This window comes from Amaranthus tricolor, chromosome 4, assembly GCF_026212465.1.
Source record: "Amaranthus tricolor cultivar Red isolate AtriRed21 chromosome 4, ASM2621246v1, whole genome shotgun sequence".
Classification (NCBI taxonomy): Eukaryota; Viridiplantae; Streptophyta; class Magnoliopsida; order Caryophyllales; family Amaranthaceae; genus Amaranthus; species Amaranthus tricolor.
This window is the reverse complement of record NC_080050.1, coordinates 31,324,980-31,340,289: the sequence shown is the minus strand read 5'-3', so window position 1 is coordinate 31,340,289 and position 15,310 is coordinate 31,324,980. Positions and strand designations below refer to the sequence as shown.

Below are 15,310 nucleotides of genomic sequence, written 5' to 3'. Positions count from 1 at the left end.
AAGTTTGAAAGTCGATATTTTCACGCATCCCAGGCAATATCTCCTGCTTACAGGTATATAACTTTTAACGGAATAAAAAAATTTAGGAAAATAATATATACAGATTTAAGGGCTGTATGTATAATAGAATCTTGCATTTTATTTATGTAATCTATTATAATTTTTGCTTGGAAACATAAAAATTTAAATATACTTTATTACTTAAGCATTTATTCTTTTTTGGGAAGTAAAAATAATTATATAAAAAATTAATTATTTTCTAATTTCTAGATTAGATTCTCTCAAAAAATTAAAATCATTAATCATAAATAAAATTTATTAATTTTTATTCACAGCCCTAAGAACTGTATATATTATTTTCCTAAATTTATCATAACCCAAAAATTGATAATCTTTTAATTTTAAGATAATTATGAATTATACGGGCACTTTTGATGATAATATATTGAGGTGTTTTTTCCTTGACAGCCAAGTTAATTGTGATGATGAGTATGCTGATATTGATTGGGACAAGCTTGGATTTAGCCTAATCCCTACGGATTATATGTACTTGATGAAATGTTCCCAAGAAGATGGGTTTATTGCTGAGGGCCAACTTAATCCTTACGGAAATCTTGAATTAAGCCCTGCTTCGGGGGCCTTAAACTATGGACAAGTGAGCTAATTTTTCTTCAATCTTTTAATAGTTAAAAAAAAATTGACTAAAAGAGCGTTTGATAAATGACATTTTTAAATTTACATTTGACTTTTGACTTTGTATGGTCTATCATCTAAAAATAGTGTTTTGTAAATAACTTTTAAGCAATAAAAAGTTGACTTATTAAATTCAAAAAAAAAGTTATTAGTATATTTTTTATTGATTTTTGATTTTTGCTTTTAAGCCACTTTTTTGACTCTCAAAAATAAGGTTTTACTAAATATTTTCATTCTAGCTAGCTTAATAGCTAACTAATCAACCAATATTTTCAAGTGCAACCATTAACAACCTTTTGCAAAACAACAATTCTTCCATGAGACGGTGTCACATCTCTTGTTATATTGGGCTTAGTAGCTCATTTAGCAAAATAAAAGAAAACAATTAATTACTTTTTTAATTCTTCTTCATCACACCAGTCCTCATTTCTTCTCAATCGTCTTCTTCGATCGTTTTCTTTGATTGTCTATGTGTATTTCCATTTGCTTGATTATACAAGATAAAATTATTTTTATAATATTAAAATTTTAATTTGTGGATGTGCATGGGATAGCCATGGTTTGGTACTAAAGACAATATGATAATGATGAAAACAAGTATGGTGATGGAGATGATGAAATATCTCCAACTGAAGTATCTACTATCTATGCTTGCTTCCATCTCCATGTAGCACTACGACTTCTAACTTGTTTTTCATGACATCTGCAACTATGTGATTTTAACTGGCTATACATTTTAATTATCTAAATGTAATAGTTATACAAGTATTAGATTAGGCAATTTAAGCTTTAAAATTGGCATTTTAAGGCTTCGAATTGGCTATTCAAAGCTTGGAGTTGACATTTTAAAGTTTTAAGTAGGATATTAAACTTAAGAATTGGATTAGGTAATTTAAGCTTTGTAATTGACATTTTAAGGATTAAATTGACAACTTAAAGCTTGGTGTTGGCATTTTAAGTTTTAGAGTAGGCAATATGATTTTTAGAATAGACATTTTAAGACTTAAAAAGGCCTCTAAAACTTTATAGTAGGAAGTTGTACTTAATGTTTTTGGAAAATGAAGGTTAAGGCTTGAAATTGACATTTCATTACTTAAAATAGGCGTCAAAAACTTTAAAGTAGAATGTTAAATTTCAATCTGTATAAAAAAGGAAGGTTAAGGCTTTGAATAAGGGTTTTAATCATTAGAATAGACAAGCCTTATAATAGAGATTTTAATTTTGAAGTAGGATATTAAACTTAATCCTTTTGGAAAAACATTGTTAGGCTTTTTAATCCTTGGAATGGACATTTTAAGCTTTTGGATATACTCACTCTATCTATAAGAGAATGCACCCAATACTTTTTGAGTGAAATTTAGTGAAGTGGAAAATTTGGTTGGAAAATAAGACAAGAAAAATAAGTGATGACAAAAATGAATGGTTAAGAAAGATAGAATAATAAATATGTGAATGAGATTTAAAAAAGAGTGTAGGATTATTGCCAAAAAAGAGTGGGACAAACTAATATGAAAAGTGGTGCAAATTAAATGGCGCTTAGGGAGTACATTTTAAGACTTGAAATAAATATTAAAATCTTTATAGTAGGATGTTGAACTTAATTCTTGAAATGTTCATTTTAATACTTAGAATGACCCATTTTAATTATTGGAATGTGCATCTTAACCCTTGAAATAGGCATTGAAAACTTTGACTGTTGATATTAATAACATTGAAAATTGTTGGGCTGAAATTTTTGGTTGGCCGCATACATACAGCGGTCGCATAAGAGATTTACTCTTTGCAAAAAAGACTCTAAGTCATTTTATTTTGAAACCACATATAAGCCAAAAGAGTTTTACTAATACAACCAATACCAATTGATACGAGTAGGGAGTTACTTTTCAAGTTTACGAAGTGATGTATATTTTTCTTTTTTTAATGTGAGACAACTCACATGTGAATACAAATGGACACTTCAACAATATGATTCAGTTATTCTATTATAAACATAAGTAAATGACATTGGTGATGTTACATTTTTGAAGGGCATATTTGAAGGAATGAAGGTATTTAGGAGAGACGATGGCCGAATTTTCTTGTTTCGTCCTGACCAAAACGCTCAACGACTGAAAATTGGTGCTGAAAGAATGTGCATGCCTTCTCCTTCGGTCAGCCAATTCATTGATGCTGTGAAGCAGACCGCTATAGCAAACAAACGTTGGGTATGTACGATTTAATGATTTTGGGATAATAAAATGTACGTATTATGAAATGTGAGTGCATTTCTCCTTACAAGGGGGCACATACCCTCCTCCATCAGACCTAACTTATGCAGAATACTGGATTGATGACTCTTATTCTAAAATGTACGTACGCTACTAGGATGATGTTATTAATTAATTTTAATTTGTAATAGATTCCTCCTCCTGGAAAGGGATCCCTCTACATTAGACCTTTACTCCTAGGAAGTGGACCCATACTTGGGGTGAGTCCATCACTTGAGTATATGTTCGTCATCTATGCTTCCCCTGTTGGATACTATTTCAAAGTAAGATGATTGTTTTTTTCAAACGTTTCTTATATATAGATTGAAAAACATATATGTTTATATCGATTAAGTCCCAAGTTTGACTTTTCATTGATGTACATGCATCTCTTAGACCATCTAATCATGTTTGATCCTATTTTAGGAAGGCAGTTCTCCTTTGAATTTGTGTGTAGAGGAAGAATTTGATCGTGCTTCACGTGGTGGAACCGGTGGAATAAAAACTATTAGCAATTATGGACCTGTAAGCACATTTCAACACTTCCTCTAGGCCTGACAAAATCTGATTTATTCTGCTAATGCGATCTAAATTTACTCGATATTGGATTTGGGTTGAGATTTTTGACACAATTAATTAATGAGTCGATCCAACCTGATTTGTTTATTAAATAGATTAGGTTATGGTCAAAGTTTTAAACCTGAAATAAACTTGTGTAATTATACGAGTTATTTTTGAGTTGAATCAATCAGTATAATATGAACTTAATTTATTTAATTTGATCTAAAATTTTATAGGAAATATAAAATAAAAAAGTTATATACTAAATGTTTAAAATTGATGCCTAAAACATTAAATATAATCAATTATAAAGACCTTGAAATGTAAAAAAAAAAACTCTAAATGGGTTAAGTGGGTCGAAAATTAGGTTGACCTGAATGATTCTGAATTTCAATCAAATTAACTAAACAAGCTAGGTTTGAGTCAAGTGGTTTTGACCAGCCTATATATAATTCGAACACAAATCCGATAATCAGTTTGACAGGCTTAAGTTCCTCATCTTAAGAGGAAATTTTACTTAGATTTCATGTCATATTAAGTACAAATTTTGTTATATTAGGCTTTGAGGCCACTGATTCAGGCAAAGAGCAAAGGTTTTTCGGATGTTCTATACCTTGATTCTGTGAACGGGAAATACATTGAGGAAGTTTCTTCTTGTAACATATTCATTGTTAAGGTAATTCCTTTAAACTTCATCTACTTGACTATTGTTTTAACCATAACATTCTGTTTTATTACCATCAGACTCGTTTGGTTGGTGGTACTAAATGATGATAAGAGAATAATTTATAATGTAAAATTTCATCAAAAGTTCCATGTCATTTCCATGGTAATGAATTTTGATCACAAGAAAAAGTTTTTTCTTACAAATTTCCATTACTACCTAATAGTCTAATATCACCTCTCCCAATGGTAATGTGTTGGAAAATGAGATAATTGAGGTTGGACAAGCATAAACATCAGGGTAGCCAAAAGATTTTTCAACTAAAATTACACTAGTTTTCAATCCCATTACCACTAGGGATGCAGGCGGGGTGGGTCTAATAGGAGAACCGCCCCATCGAGGAGGGGATGGGTCCCGGTTTGATGGGTCATGGGGCGGGTACGGGTATAAAATTCATACCCACCGCGGGGATGGGGATGGGGATAGGGATGGGTTTTAGGTGATACCCACCCCATCCCCGCCCCGCCCCGCTCCGCCTCAATATATGTACAAATTTTGGGAAACCGGGTACCCGGTATCCGGTTTATATTTTTTTTTAAAAAGAAATTATTTTCAAAACCCTAAATTTGGATTGATTTACTTTGGATGATTTTGAGTTGATGTTGAAATACTTTTGTTTTAGACATGTATATTTGTTTGAGACTTTGGTTATGCGTTTGTTTGAGACAAGGATTGAATATAAATATGTGGCACAGATGGGTATTAAGCGGGGATTTGACGGGTGGTGGGGTGGGGAAAATGGGAATTACACGGGGATGGATACCCAGATGGGTGTGGGGCGGGGATGATTTCAGATACAAATCCATCGGGGTGGGGACGGGGAAAAAAATTATACCTGCCGCGGGGATGGGGATTGCATTAACAGATGGGGATGAGAATGGTAATTCCAATACCCGCACCGCCCCGCCCCGTTCGTATCTCTAATTACCGCCATTTAATATCATCAACCAAACGGGCTACTAATGCTATTAAATGACTTCTACCTATTGCAATTAACCTTTGGTTCATCTTAATGATTGAATCCATTATATTTTCAGGGAAACACAATCTCAACTCCTCCGGTAAAAGGTACAATACTTCCAGGAGTCACTCGAAAAAGCGTAATGGAAATAGCTCGCAATCTTGGTTATAATGTGAGTCATAGTATCATTCTTACGAAACCTAAAATCGCTATGTCATACTTTTTTCTGTTTACTTTAAATGTCTTATTTCTTTATTTGATCAAGTCATTTTAAATGTCTCATTTTTATATTGAGTAAGTTAATTTTACCAATTTATCCTTACTAATGTTAATTTTTTCACACCTTTACACATATAAATCCTACTTTACCCCTATTAAAACTTAAAACACTACACTTTTTTATTTCACACGTGTCCTAATTGATCACCTAAAACGTACTCCCTCCTATTCATCTTAAATGTCTCATTTCCTTATTTAGTTAAGTCACTTTAAATGTCTTATTTCTATTTTAGGTATGCTCACTTTACCATTTTACCCTTACTAAAATTAATTTTTTCACACTTTTACACCTACTAATTCCACTTTACCCCTATTAAAATTTAAAAATACTATACTTTTTTCTTTTATATGTGATCTCATTTGACCACCTAAAAAATGATGAAAAGTCAAATGGGGCACATAAAGTGAATAGGAGGGAGTATTAAAAAGTCAAATGAGACACATTAAGTGAATAGGAGGGAGTAGTATAAAACATATTTTAGACTCAATCATCAGTTTAAACTTTTGGTTGAGTTGGTTTTTTTACATGGTATCAAAAACCAACATGACAAATCATGGGCGTATTAAAGTATATAACATATTCTCGGACCTTAACTATTTGCTTAACCTTTTGGTTGAATTGTCGTATAAGCTAGTTTGTTTAAACTATTACAACTTGATGAAAACGTTGATTGTAATAGGTTGAAGAACGGCTTATCCCAGTGAGCGAATTGCTTGAAGCTGACGAAGTTTTCGGCACTGGAACAGCCGTTGTTGTTGCTCCTGTGGGTACCATTACTTACCGTGGTAAAAGGTGCGTAAAAATATCTATTTTTACGCGTGAGGCCAACGACTTTAAGTCGGATTATTTTTATGGGGCGCTTAACTTTAGAGCTAGGTTGTGTTAGGTTTGGGTTGACCCATTGGGTTGAGGTTTTTAAAACTTTTTTCTTATCATTAACATTTTTCTCATAAAAATAATAACTAATTTTGATATTAAAACTACTTTGTTATAAAAAGGACTAATGTACTTATAGTAAGGCTACAATAAAGAAATATTGACTAAAAATACAAAATTTAAGGTGCCTACCAAAAACTGATGACATAAAACATAAAAGTTTACAAAAATTAAGAAAACAGGTCAAAACAGTCGTATTTCTATTACACTCGATTTGAACCTTTTTTTTGAGTTCAAGTCATTTAAAATATTTGGGCCTGTTCTAACTAGAGTTGACATGTATGTTCGTCAAGTGCTAGTTCATAATGGGCATGTGTTAAATTAGGCTGAACTTATTGTGAATGTCAGCACATTAACGGGAAGAAATGATGTGCACACACTTCATAAGCCAAGGAGGTAATATTATCCCAAAAACATATGGCAATGGGAAGAAGGGTTTCAATAACTTATAAAATGTGCACACTATCTTTCATTTGTTGATGTGGGATAAATCATCCCAACAGCCTAGTCATATTGAGTTTGGCAAGAGTTTTTAAGTCAAAAGAAAAAAAATTGTATAAGATTGTCTCATTTTGAGACATGTCAATACAAGCAACCTAAATTTAATAAATAAGTATTTTAATATTTAAAATTGATATTTTCATTAATATAATTCGAGACTTAACTTAATATAGAATTGTCTATTGATGAGAACGTCTTGTAATAACTAGAATAATATTGTTACAAATGCAGGATAGAATACAGGACAGGTGAGAACTCGGTATCGAAGAGGCTTTCATCAACATATGTTGCAATTCAAAATGGTTTGATTGAGGACAAAAATGGTTGGATGGTAGAAATTAATTAACAAGGACTCTACACTTTTCACCAAGATTGTATACATATTGACATTTGAATGTTTTAATTACCATTTTTAAGCTAATCTTGTGGTTTAGATGGAGTGTTTGCAAATTGTTAAAAGCTTACAATTTACAACAATGATAATAGTCTAATTGTAAGAGAATCGGATTTTATCTCTGTTAGAGAGCAAGTATTACTATCCTACATAAGTTTTTGAGTCCCTTTTCTCAATATATTCTGTAATAATAAAAAATCTAAATGTCAAATTAAGTAATGTGTTTGTATACTTGTGTCAAAGATGTTTACTTGCAAAGTTTACTTTACTCTCGTGGAACTTTATATGGTCTTTTTTGGTATAGAAATAAGTACTATGATAAAATCATGGTAAAATTTTTGTAATTATCTCAAATTATCACTTGTTATTGTTATGAATTTAGACACTCAAAGGCAGAGAAAATAATGCAAAGATAAAAGAAAAATATATAGAGCCAATAAACCACATGTCAAACACGGTATGAATGATCAAAAACTTAAGCGTTCAATAGGTACTTTTAGCCTTTTAGGTGCCCTCTCGGCCTTTCCAAAATAAAAAATTTATATATCTTTTTGATAATTTAACAATTACATTAAGATGCACGTTCTTAAACTCACACTTTAGGGTTTAATTATTTTCACTTATTGATAAACTCAATTTTTATTCCTTTTATGCGTAATATTTGTTATATTTTATGCGATTTTTGTTATAATTCATTCCTTTACCTTTACCTTTACGCATATCTTAGTGTTGCAACAACGTACTAGTTTCCTTTTCTTTAGAGTCTTATTTAATTCAACTATTTGAATAAATAGTAAACAATATGAATTGATAGTTAAATTACATGATGTCTAACATCACATAAAATTATTATGGGACCCATGCATGGCATTCATATGTTTTAAGGAAAGAAATATAACTAGAGTAATGACTAGACCCATGAGTCTATAAAAATGATGAAACATTATATTAGATACCAAATGAAGAAAGACAAGAAGAAAAATCCTGTCTTACATACTGGTATGATTAATCATACTTAATTATTATATCATTCAAAAATCATTTTACTTTACACCCAATATTATTTTAATTATCCACACATGACTTTTCTGAGTACTCTTTTGTTATCCTCTTCCTATCTATCATTATTCTCCTTCCTGTTATCTTCCTCACCCTTTTCTTCTTTCTTTCTCTAAGGAAAAGATTAAAGATTAGAGAAGAGATTACAAGTTAATCACCTCTTAATCATATTGCTAAACATAAATAATTATTAATCATATAATATAATTAAGGAGAAATTAAAAGAAATGGGAAGAGCTCCTTGTTGTGATAAAGCTAATGTGAAGAAAGGTCCATGGTCTCCTGAAGAAGATGCTAAGCTCAAATCTTATATTGAAAAACATGGCACTGGTGGTAATTGGATTGCCTTGCCTCAAAAGATCGGTAACCCTATTTACCTCGCCACTATATTTTCTTGATCGTTTTTAAAATCTATTATTTCAACTAAAAGTTTAAACTGATGGCTATGATTTTTTTCAACCCCATAACTTGAATTTCTGATATGATGTCAAGAAATTAACCGATGAAACCGAAGTTTAACCTGCTGATGGTTGACATTGGTAACCCTTTAGGGTTACCGTTACCAATCTCAAGCATCCTCAGGTTAAATCAGTTTTATTGGTTAATTTCTTGACATGATATCAAAATTACAAGTTATAAGGGCTACCTAGCTAAAATATTTTCTTGATCGTTTATGAAATTCTCTGTTTAAGTTGATGGTTGAAGTTTTATTTGAACCCTTAATTTGGGTTTGGCTATTATATCAAGAAACCATTTCAAGAAAAAGTTCAATTAAGTTGGTGATGGTTGAGATTGGTAACCCTAGCTATTTAGCTAAAATATTTTCTTAATCGTTTTTGAAATTTTTGTAAGAAATTATTTCAATCAAAAGTTTAAGATGATGGCTGAGGTTTCACAATTAAAAATCGTGACTTAGGTTTATGATATCATGCACCAAAAAATCACCTTATCTAAAAGCTTTAAGCTGATTCAATCTTAATTTTATTTATTTCTTTGTATGTGAATTTCTAGGGCTCAAGAGATGTGGAAAGAGTTGCCGCCTTAGATGGTTGAACTATCTTAGACCTAACATCAAGCATGGAGGATTCTCAGAAGAGGAAGATAAGATTATCTTAAGTCTTTATGTTAGTATAGGAAGCAGGTATGATCATTTTAATTTCCCATTTTCATTTTTCAAACTGTATATTGATAAGTATATAACATATTTTCGAATTTTAACCAAAAACTTTAGTTAATAATTAAGGTCTTAATATATGATATATACTATATCGCATATTTATACAATGTAAGTTGATGCTTAAGATCCCATAATATGTTATATACTCTAACGGTGTGTTTGGTAATCAGTACCAAATGGTGAAAATGTTAATAGGAATTTAGTGTAGTTTGGTAGGAATATATCTTGACAAATTTAATAATAATGGTCATGCTTATTCTATTCAAAAAATTAATTCCAATGCATTATCATTTGAACATATGATACTATTAGATGGTAATCAAAAATTGTAAACAATGTTTTTTATGATCATACTTTCATTACCATGGAAATGACATGATAAATGTCATTAAAGTTTACACTACAAATTCATCATTTTCATTACATCAATTAGTACCGTTAACCAATTGGACCAAATTAGTTTAATTTTCTTGGTAATTGATAAACTTGTACACCATAATTTTGGATGAATAGGTGGTCTATAATTGCAGCACAATTACCAGGAAGAACGGATAATGACATAAAGAATTATTGGAATACAAGATTGAAGAAGAAGCTTTTGGGTAAACAAAGGAGAGATCAACAACAACATTCTAGAAACCCTAGCAATAACCCAATACTAAAACAAGAAGTAATGGATAACAAAATGGTTAATCCAATTTCATTTACTTCATCTTTATACAATAATCACAACCAATTCCCTATACTTCCTCAATTGAATTTGCTTAATTACTCAAATTCTTGTAATATTTTCCAAGGAGTTAGCAATAATGAGGATCATAATCACACTTCAACCATGAAATTACTGATGAAGATTGAAGGGGATTATGATCATACTATAAACCCTAATCAAATCCTTCTTCATAATCATGATCATTATCCTAATATAAATAACATTGATTATCCAAGTAATGATATCTATACACATGAAGGTCAAATGGTGGAAGGGCAAAGTAGTACTTTCCCACCCGAAATTGAGGCGTTGATGAGTAGTAATAATGGCAACAACCCACAAAGGGAGGTTTTAGATGGACTTGAATTCTTGTATGGCGGTGGCGGTGGTGGTTGTGGTGGCGGTGCTGGCGGCGATTACGGTGGTGATCATTTGGTAAACAATCATGAAGGAATGATTTCAATGGGATCTCTTCCTAATTTGGAACTTGATGGTAATGCTTTGATTCAAGGTATTGAAGAAGAAGGTAGTCATTTTGAAGAGCATATGAGGTACCCTAATAATATTGAGCTTTAGTATTCATTTTTTGTGTGTTATTTGTTACTATGTAAAAACTTTGGTGTAAATTATAGTGTGTATGAATTTATTTGAGAGTGGTTTTTGTTGTGTTGGACATTGTTTTCTTCAATATATGGTTGAAGCTAGTGGCATTACTTTTTCCTTTAGAAAACAATATATTACTTTTTATATTTTAAATTTTATTTTAAATAAAAAATATGATGAGAAAATAATTGAAGTCAGAAACACAAGTGAATTTTTCTTGGAGTTAGAGAGAAATGGGATTATGGTTTCTATCTATTTATTGGTGTAAGTACAAGAATCCAATGAAATATAAAGAATGAAGAAGTGTTAGCTACTAAGTTAGGTTAGCTTTTTTAGGTATATCTGTTCATATACTTCTTTCATTACATACAACTATACAAGTAGCTACAATTTTTATTTTTAATTTATTTATCCCATTAAGTTTACTATATTTTTTATTTTGAAAATGACCCGTTATTCTTTCACTAATTTAATCTTCATCCACATATTAAATATCATTTTAACTAATAAATATAAATACGAAAATTGGATCTTGTCTAAGACTTAACTAAGTAAAATTTTATACTTGTAGCTATTTTCGTTGGATATATTACTAGATACTAGTTATCAAACGCTCAAAAGAGTGAAGTACAAATGCATAGAATAAGGACAAGTAGAGAATGAGATGCCCTAGCTAGCTAAGGACAAAAGGATTTATCTGTCTCAATTTATTTGCATTATTTTAAATTAGGATATGATACTTTTTCACTAAAATGATGTAAAATAAGTAGAACAAAGAAATAAATGCCCTTGCTAGCTACATGCTCGTCCGTTCCTACCATTTTACATCATTTCAAATTACGATGTGAGAGTTTTTTCACGTAAATATACAAAATGAGTAAAACATGAAATATAATATTCCTGCAGATTAAACTCTTTTGTCTCTGCTCAACAATCAGCATGCATAGTGTTCTTTGCTATAAAGTATAAACCATATATATATTCTTTATACTATTACTCCTTTTCTTTATTTTAATATTTAATATTCATTAGTGTGTATTAAACTTGATATAAATCTGGCAAAATCCCAGAAACAGTTGGCTCATTGTGAAGTGATTTATATGAAGAGCATATTTTCATTCACTAAACAGTTGGAATGTAGTTTGTACTTGTGCCTATTTGCTCAGATTCTGTTATTATATCAATGGTTAAGATGCATTATAGGGATTATCACAATTAATTAGAAAAATTATCTAGGTTTATACTATATTTTATTTGCTAGCTACTTTACAAGTATAGGAGTAGTTGTATTATTCTTTGTTTATAAAGAAATGTATTTAACCATTATTATAAGAGACTATTTCTCAGTGAGATGATCTCAAAATAATAAGAATTTTATATTTTCATAATTTATATTAATTAGGCTATTTAACGTACAATATATAGATCGTCTCATGTTAAAATCGTCTAATATAATATTTGTGAGTTTTTGTTAGATTTGTTTAGAGATGTATTATACAAATATCAATTTATTCTAATAATAGTTTTATTATGTATACTTATAAATTAGTAATTAATATTTTAAGTATTACATTGAAATTGTGATAACATAATTTTAAAAAGTGTATTTGCATCTAAAGCAAGAAGTATAAATACTTCTCCATTATTTAATATTAAATAAATATTACAAATTTTAATTTAGACATGATCAGGATTTATGTTGAGTACTTAAGTTGAGGTATTTTTATGTTTTTTCCTGGGCTCTAATTATTCTACATGAAATAAATAACATACTTAATTTTATAAGATATTAAAGCATTTTTTTTTAATTAATTTTATTTAAAAATTACAGGATAGGTTGAAGAAAAGAGAAGGGCTAGCTTATAATCGAATTTAGGATCCTACCTAAAAAAAATATTTGCTCTCCAAATAAGACAAAAATTAATTATCTTATTTATGTAAATTGCTAATATCAACACATTGCGATTAATATGAGACATATTAAACAAACAAATTAAATGAATATATTACAACCAATGTGAACAAAGGGAGGGATAAATATTCATGATTATAGCATAGGCTCACTAATTAATTGGTGACTTATTTTTTTGCTTTGTTTGAATTATACTTGCTCAAATTTGTTGTTAATTATCTGCCACGAAATACTTCCTCCAATTCTTTTTAGTTGTCTCATTTAGTTTTGACACACTATCCACTAATTCAATTCTAAATATATTTAAATGTGTATAATTAAAAATTATAAAAATTTGATATTAATAAAATTTACATTGAGACGAATCAAACAAGATCCCATTTGACTATATTTTGACGTTTAGGTTAAGAATAAAATACAAATTAAGATTGACCAATGAATAGTGTAAAAAAACTAAATTGGACAACTTTAAAAAATTGAGGGATCGGAGTAAAATTTATTCAAATATTTAGCAGATAAATCATCTATGGAGTAATTGAAAAAAGAAAATGTAGGATTTTATTTAGAAACGGAAAATAATTTCATTGCTAATTCTTCCCAAGTTTATATGTTAGTCAATTTCTTTTTAATTCTACAATGTGGGATTACATATGAATTATTTTCCAACACTCTTCCTCACATGTGATCTTATTTTATTAATTAGGGAACTTATGGAAATATGATATTTTTTTTTCAGTTGTTTGAAAATCATCATTTATGATACCATGATAAAATTTACGAACTAGACGTGAACAACCCAAATAAAACTAAGAAATAATGCACATAAAAACCCAGAGTTTCAAAACTAATAGCATCACTTTGTGATCACCAATGCAACTTCTTGGACAAGGTTTGAAAACTTTTGTGTATTTCAATCATATAACAATAGTAATCGTAAGCGAGAAATAGAGTAAAAATATACAATAATTTTTAAAGTAGCATTTTCTTCTATTTTTAAATGTTCTTTCTATTTATTTTATTTTAGCAGATTTCAATGTAAATTTTAAAATCAAATAATTTTAATTGTGAGTTTTTAAAACTTCTAAAAAGTTGATATTTAAAAAGTATATATTGAGACGAACCTAACAAGAACCCACATGAATATGTTTTTTTCTTATAGATCGATAAGAAATCGTAGTCAAAGTTTGACATTAAAATTCGTAAATTCTGTTTGAGAGGAACATATAAAAATGGAGGGAGTATTTATTTTGTAATACTTTTCATGTTAGGGCAAAATAAAATTTAAGTTTGAGATTTTCTTCGAAATCAATCGGATATTTTACACATGCTTAGAACCATGACGTAGTCGTTGCACCAATGAGGTAGCATTCTAGAAGTTTCTTGATGATGCATTTCCTAATTGCATGCTTGGTTCAATTTCATGTAGTATATGTGCTTACAGTTGTAACATGATCGAGCAAAGTCACAGAAAATTTGTCTCTTACGTTGACTTATTGCTTCAAAAATTTGATGGGGTCATGATTTGTTAGAAGTAGTTGACATAGTTCAAAGCTTGATTTTAAGTCAACTCTGGAACAAATTTGTCATAATTTTAGGTCGAATTCAATCCGGAAGAAATTTAGTATGCAACTTTATTATTATGAAGTATATAATAATATGATTGTATTTGTTTTCAACATTTTTATTTAATTAAGACAAAAATTTATCTTTACGTTAACTATATAATTAAATTATCTTTATCGGTATTTTGTTCTTTATTTATTTTTTTTCCTCTTGTTTATATATGATTTAAGGTGCAAATTCAATTTTCAATTAGGTCAGGTCAAATAGTTGTATACTAATATGTGTGTTAAATGACTCTAAAGTATAAATAACTCCTAGGCAATAATAATGAACTTAGTTCCGTTGTTGACTTGTGAGCCATTAAATGCAAATCTAGCTTAGGGGAAGACCTAGAAAACCCCCTTCTAATGCCAAAGTCAAAAGATCTTCTCATTCTTATTTCATACTCTCTCCTATTCACTTTAAGAGTCCTATTTGACTTTTTACGAATTTTAAGGAAAGTCAAAAGTGGAACTTTAAGGGTAGAAAAGAGAGTGGTATTATGAGTTTTTAATATAAAAGAGGAAAATTAATATGGATAATGGAGGATATAATTGAAAATAGGATAAAGCTACTAAGGGCATAAAAGTCAAAAACCCATACCAAAAATAAAAATAAGACAATTAAGGTAACTTAACTATAAAAGGAAATGGGACACATAAGCTGAATATGAGGAAGTAATATTCTTGAGTCGGGTATTTTGTTAATTAGTTGATTGCAATGCAAAGGCATCTATTTATCTACGAGTCTCTTTAGGTGATCAATTTTTGAATATTTAGTACCTTTGTGGATCTTGAGTTGGATCGAGTCGACTTAATTTATTGGACCTCCTGGAATATCAAACCCAATTGATATAGTTCTTGATTTGTTTTTTCAACTTCTTATATGAATTATTATAATTATATTTTGATCTATAATTTATTCAAAGATGCAGATTATTAGTGTTCGT

General features: G+C 29.7%; 2 protein-coding genes across 2 annotated transcripts; both read left to right on the top strand.

Moving 5' to 3' along the window:
- The first annotated feature begins 468 nt into the window (after positions 1 to 468).
- LOC130810563 (branched-chain-amino-acid aminotransferase 2, chloroplastic-like) lies at positions 469 to 7,268 on the top strand. Its single transcript, XM_057676670.1, has 8 exons — positions 469 to 655; positions 2,721 to 2,897; positions 3,092 to 3,223; positions 3,366 to 3,464; positions 4,060 to 4,176; positions 5,262 to 5,357; positions 6,145 to 6,257; positions 7,134 to 7,268. Exons 1-8 carry the CDS (start codon positions 545 to 547, stop codon positions 7,246 to 7,248), a joined length of 960 nt encoding a protein of 319 aa, XP_057532653.1. The 5' UTR covers positions 469 to 544; the 3' UTR covers positions 7,249 to 7,268.
- A 1,171-nt stretch (positions 7,269 to 8,439) lies between these two features.
- On the top strand, positions 8,440 to 11,942 carry LOC130810952 (transcription factor RAX3-like). The gene is made up of 5 exons (XM_057677071.1): positions 8,440 to 8,718; positions 9,367 to 9,496; positions 10,046 to 10,795; positions 11,754 to 11,810; positions 11,918 to 11,942. Exons 1-5 carry the CDS (start codon positions 8,583 to 8,585, stop codon positions 11,940 to 11,942), a joined length of 1,098 nt encoding a protein of 365 aa, XP_057533054.1. The 5' UTR covers positions 8,440 to 8,582.
- Positions 11,943 to 15,310: the final 3,368 nt, after the last annotated feature.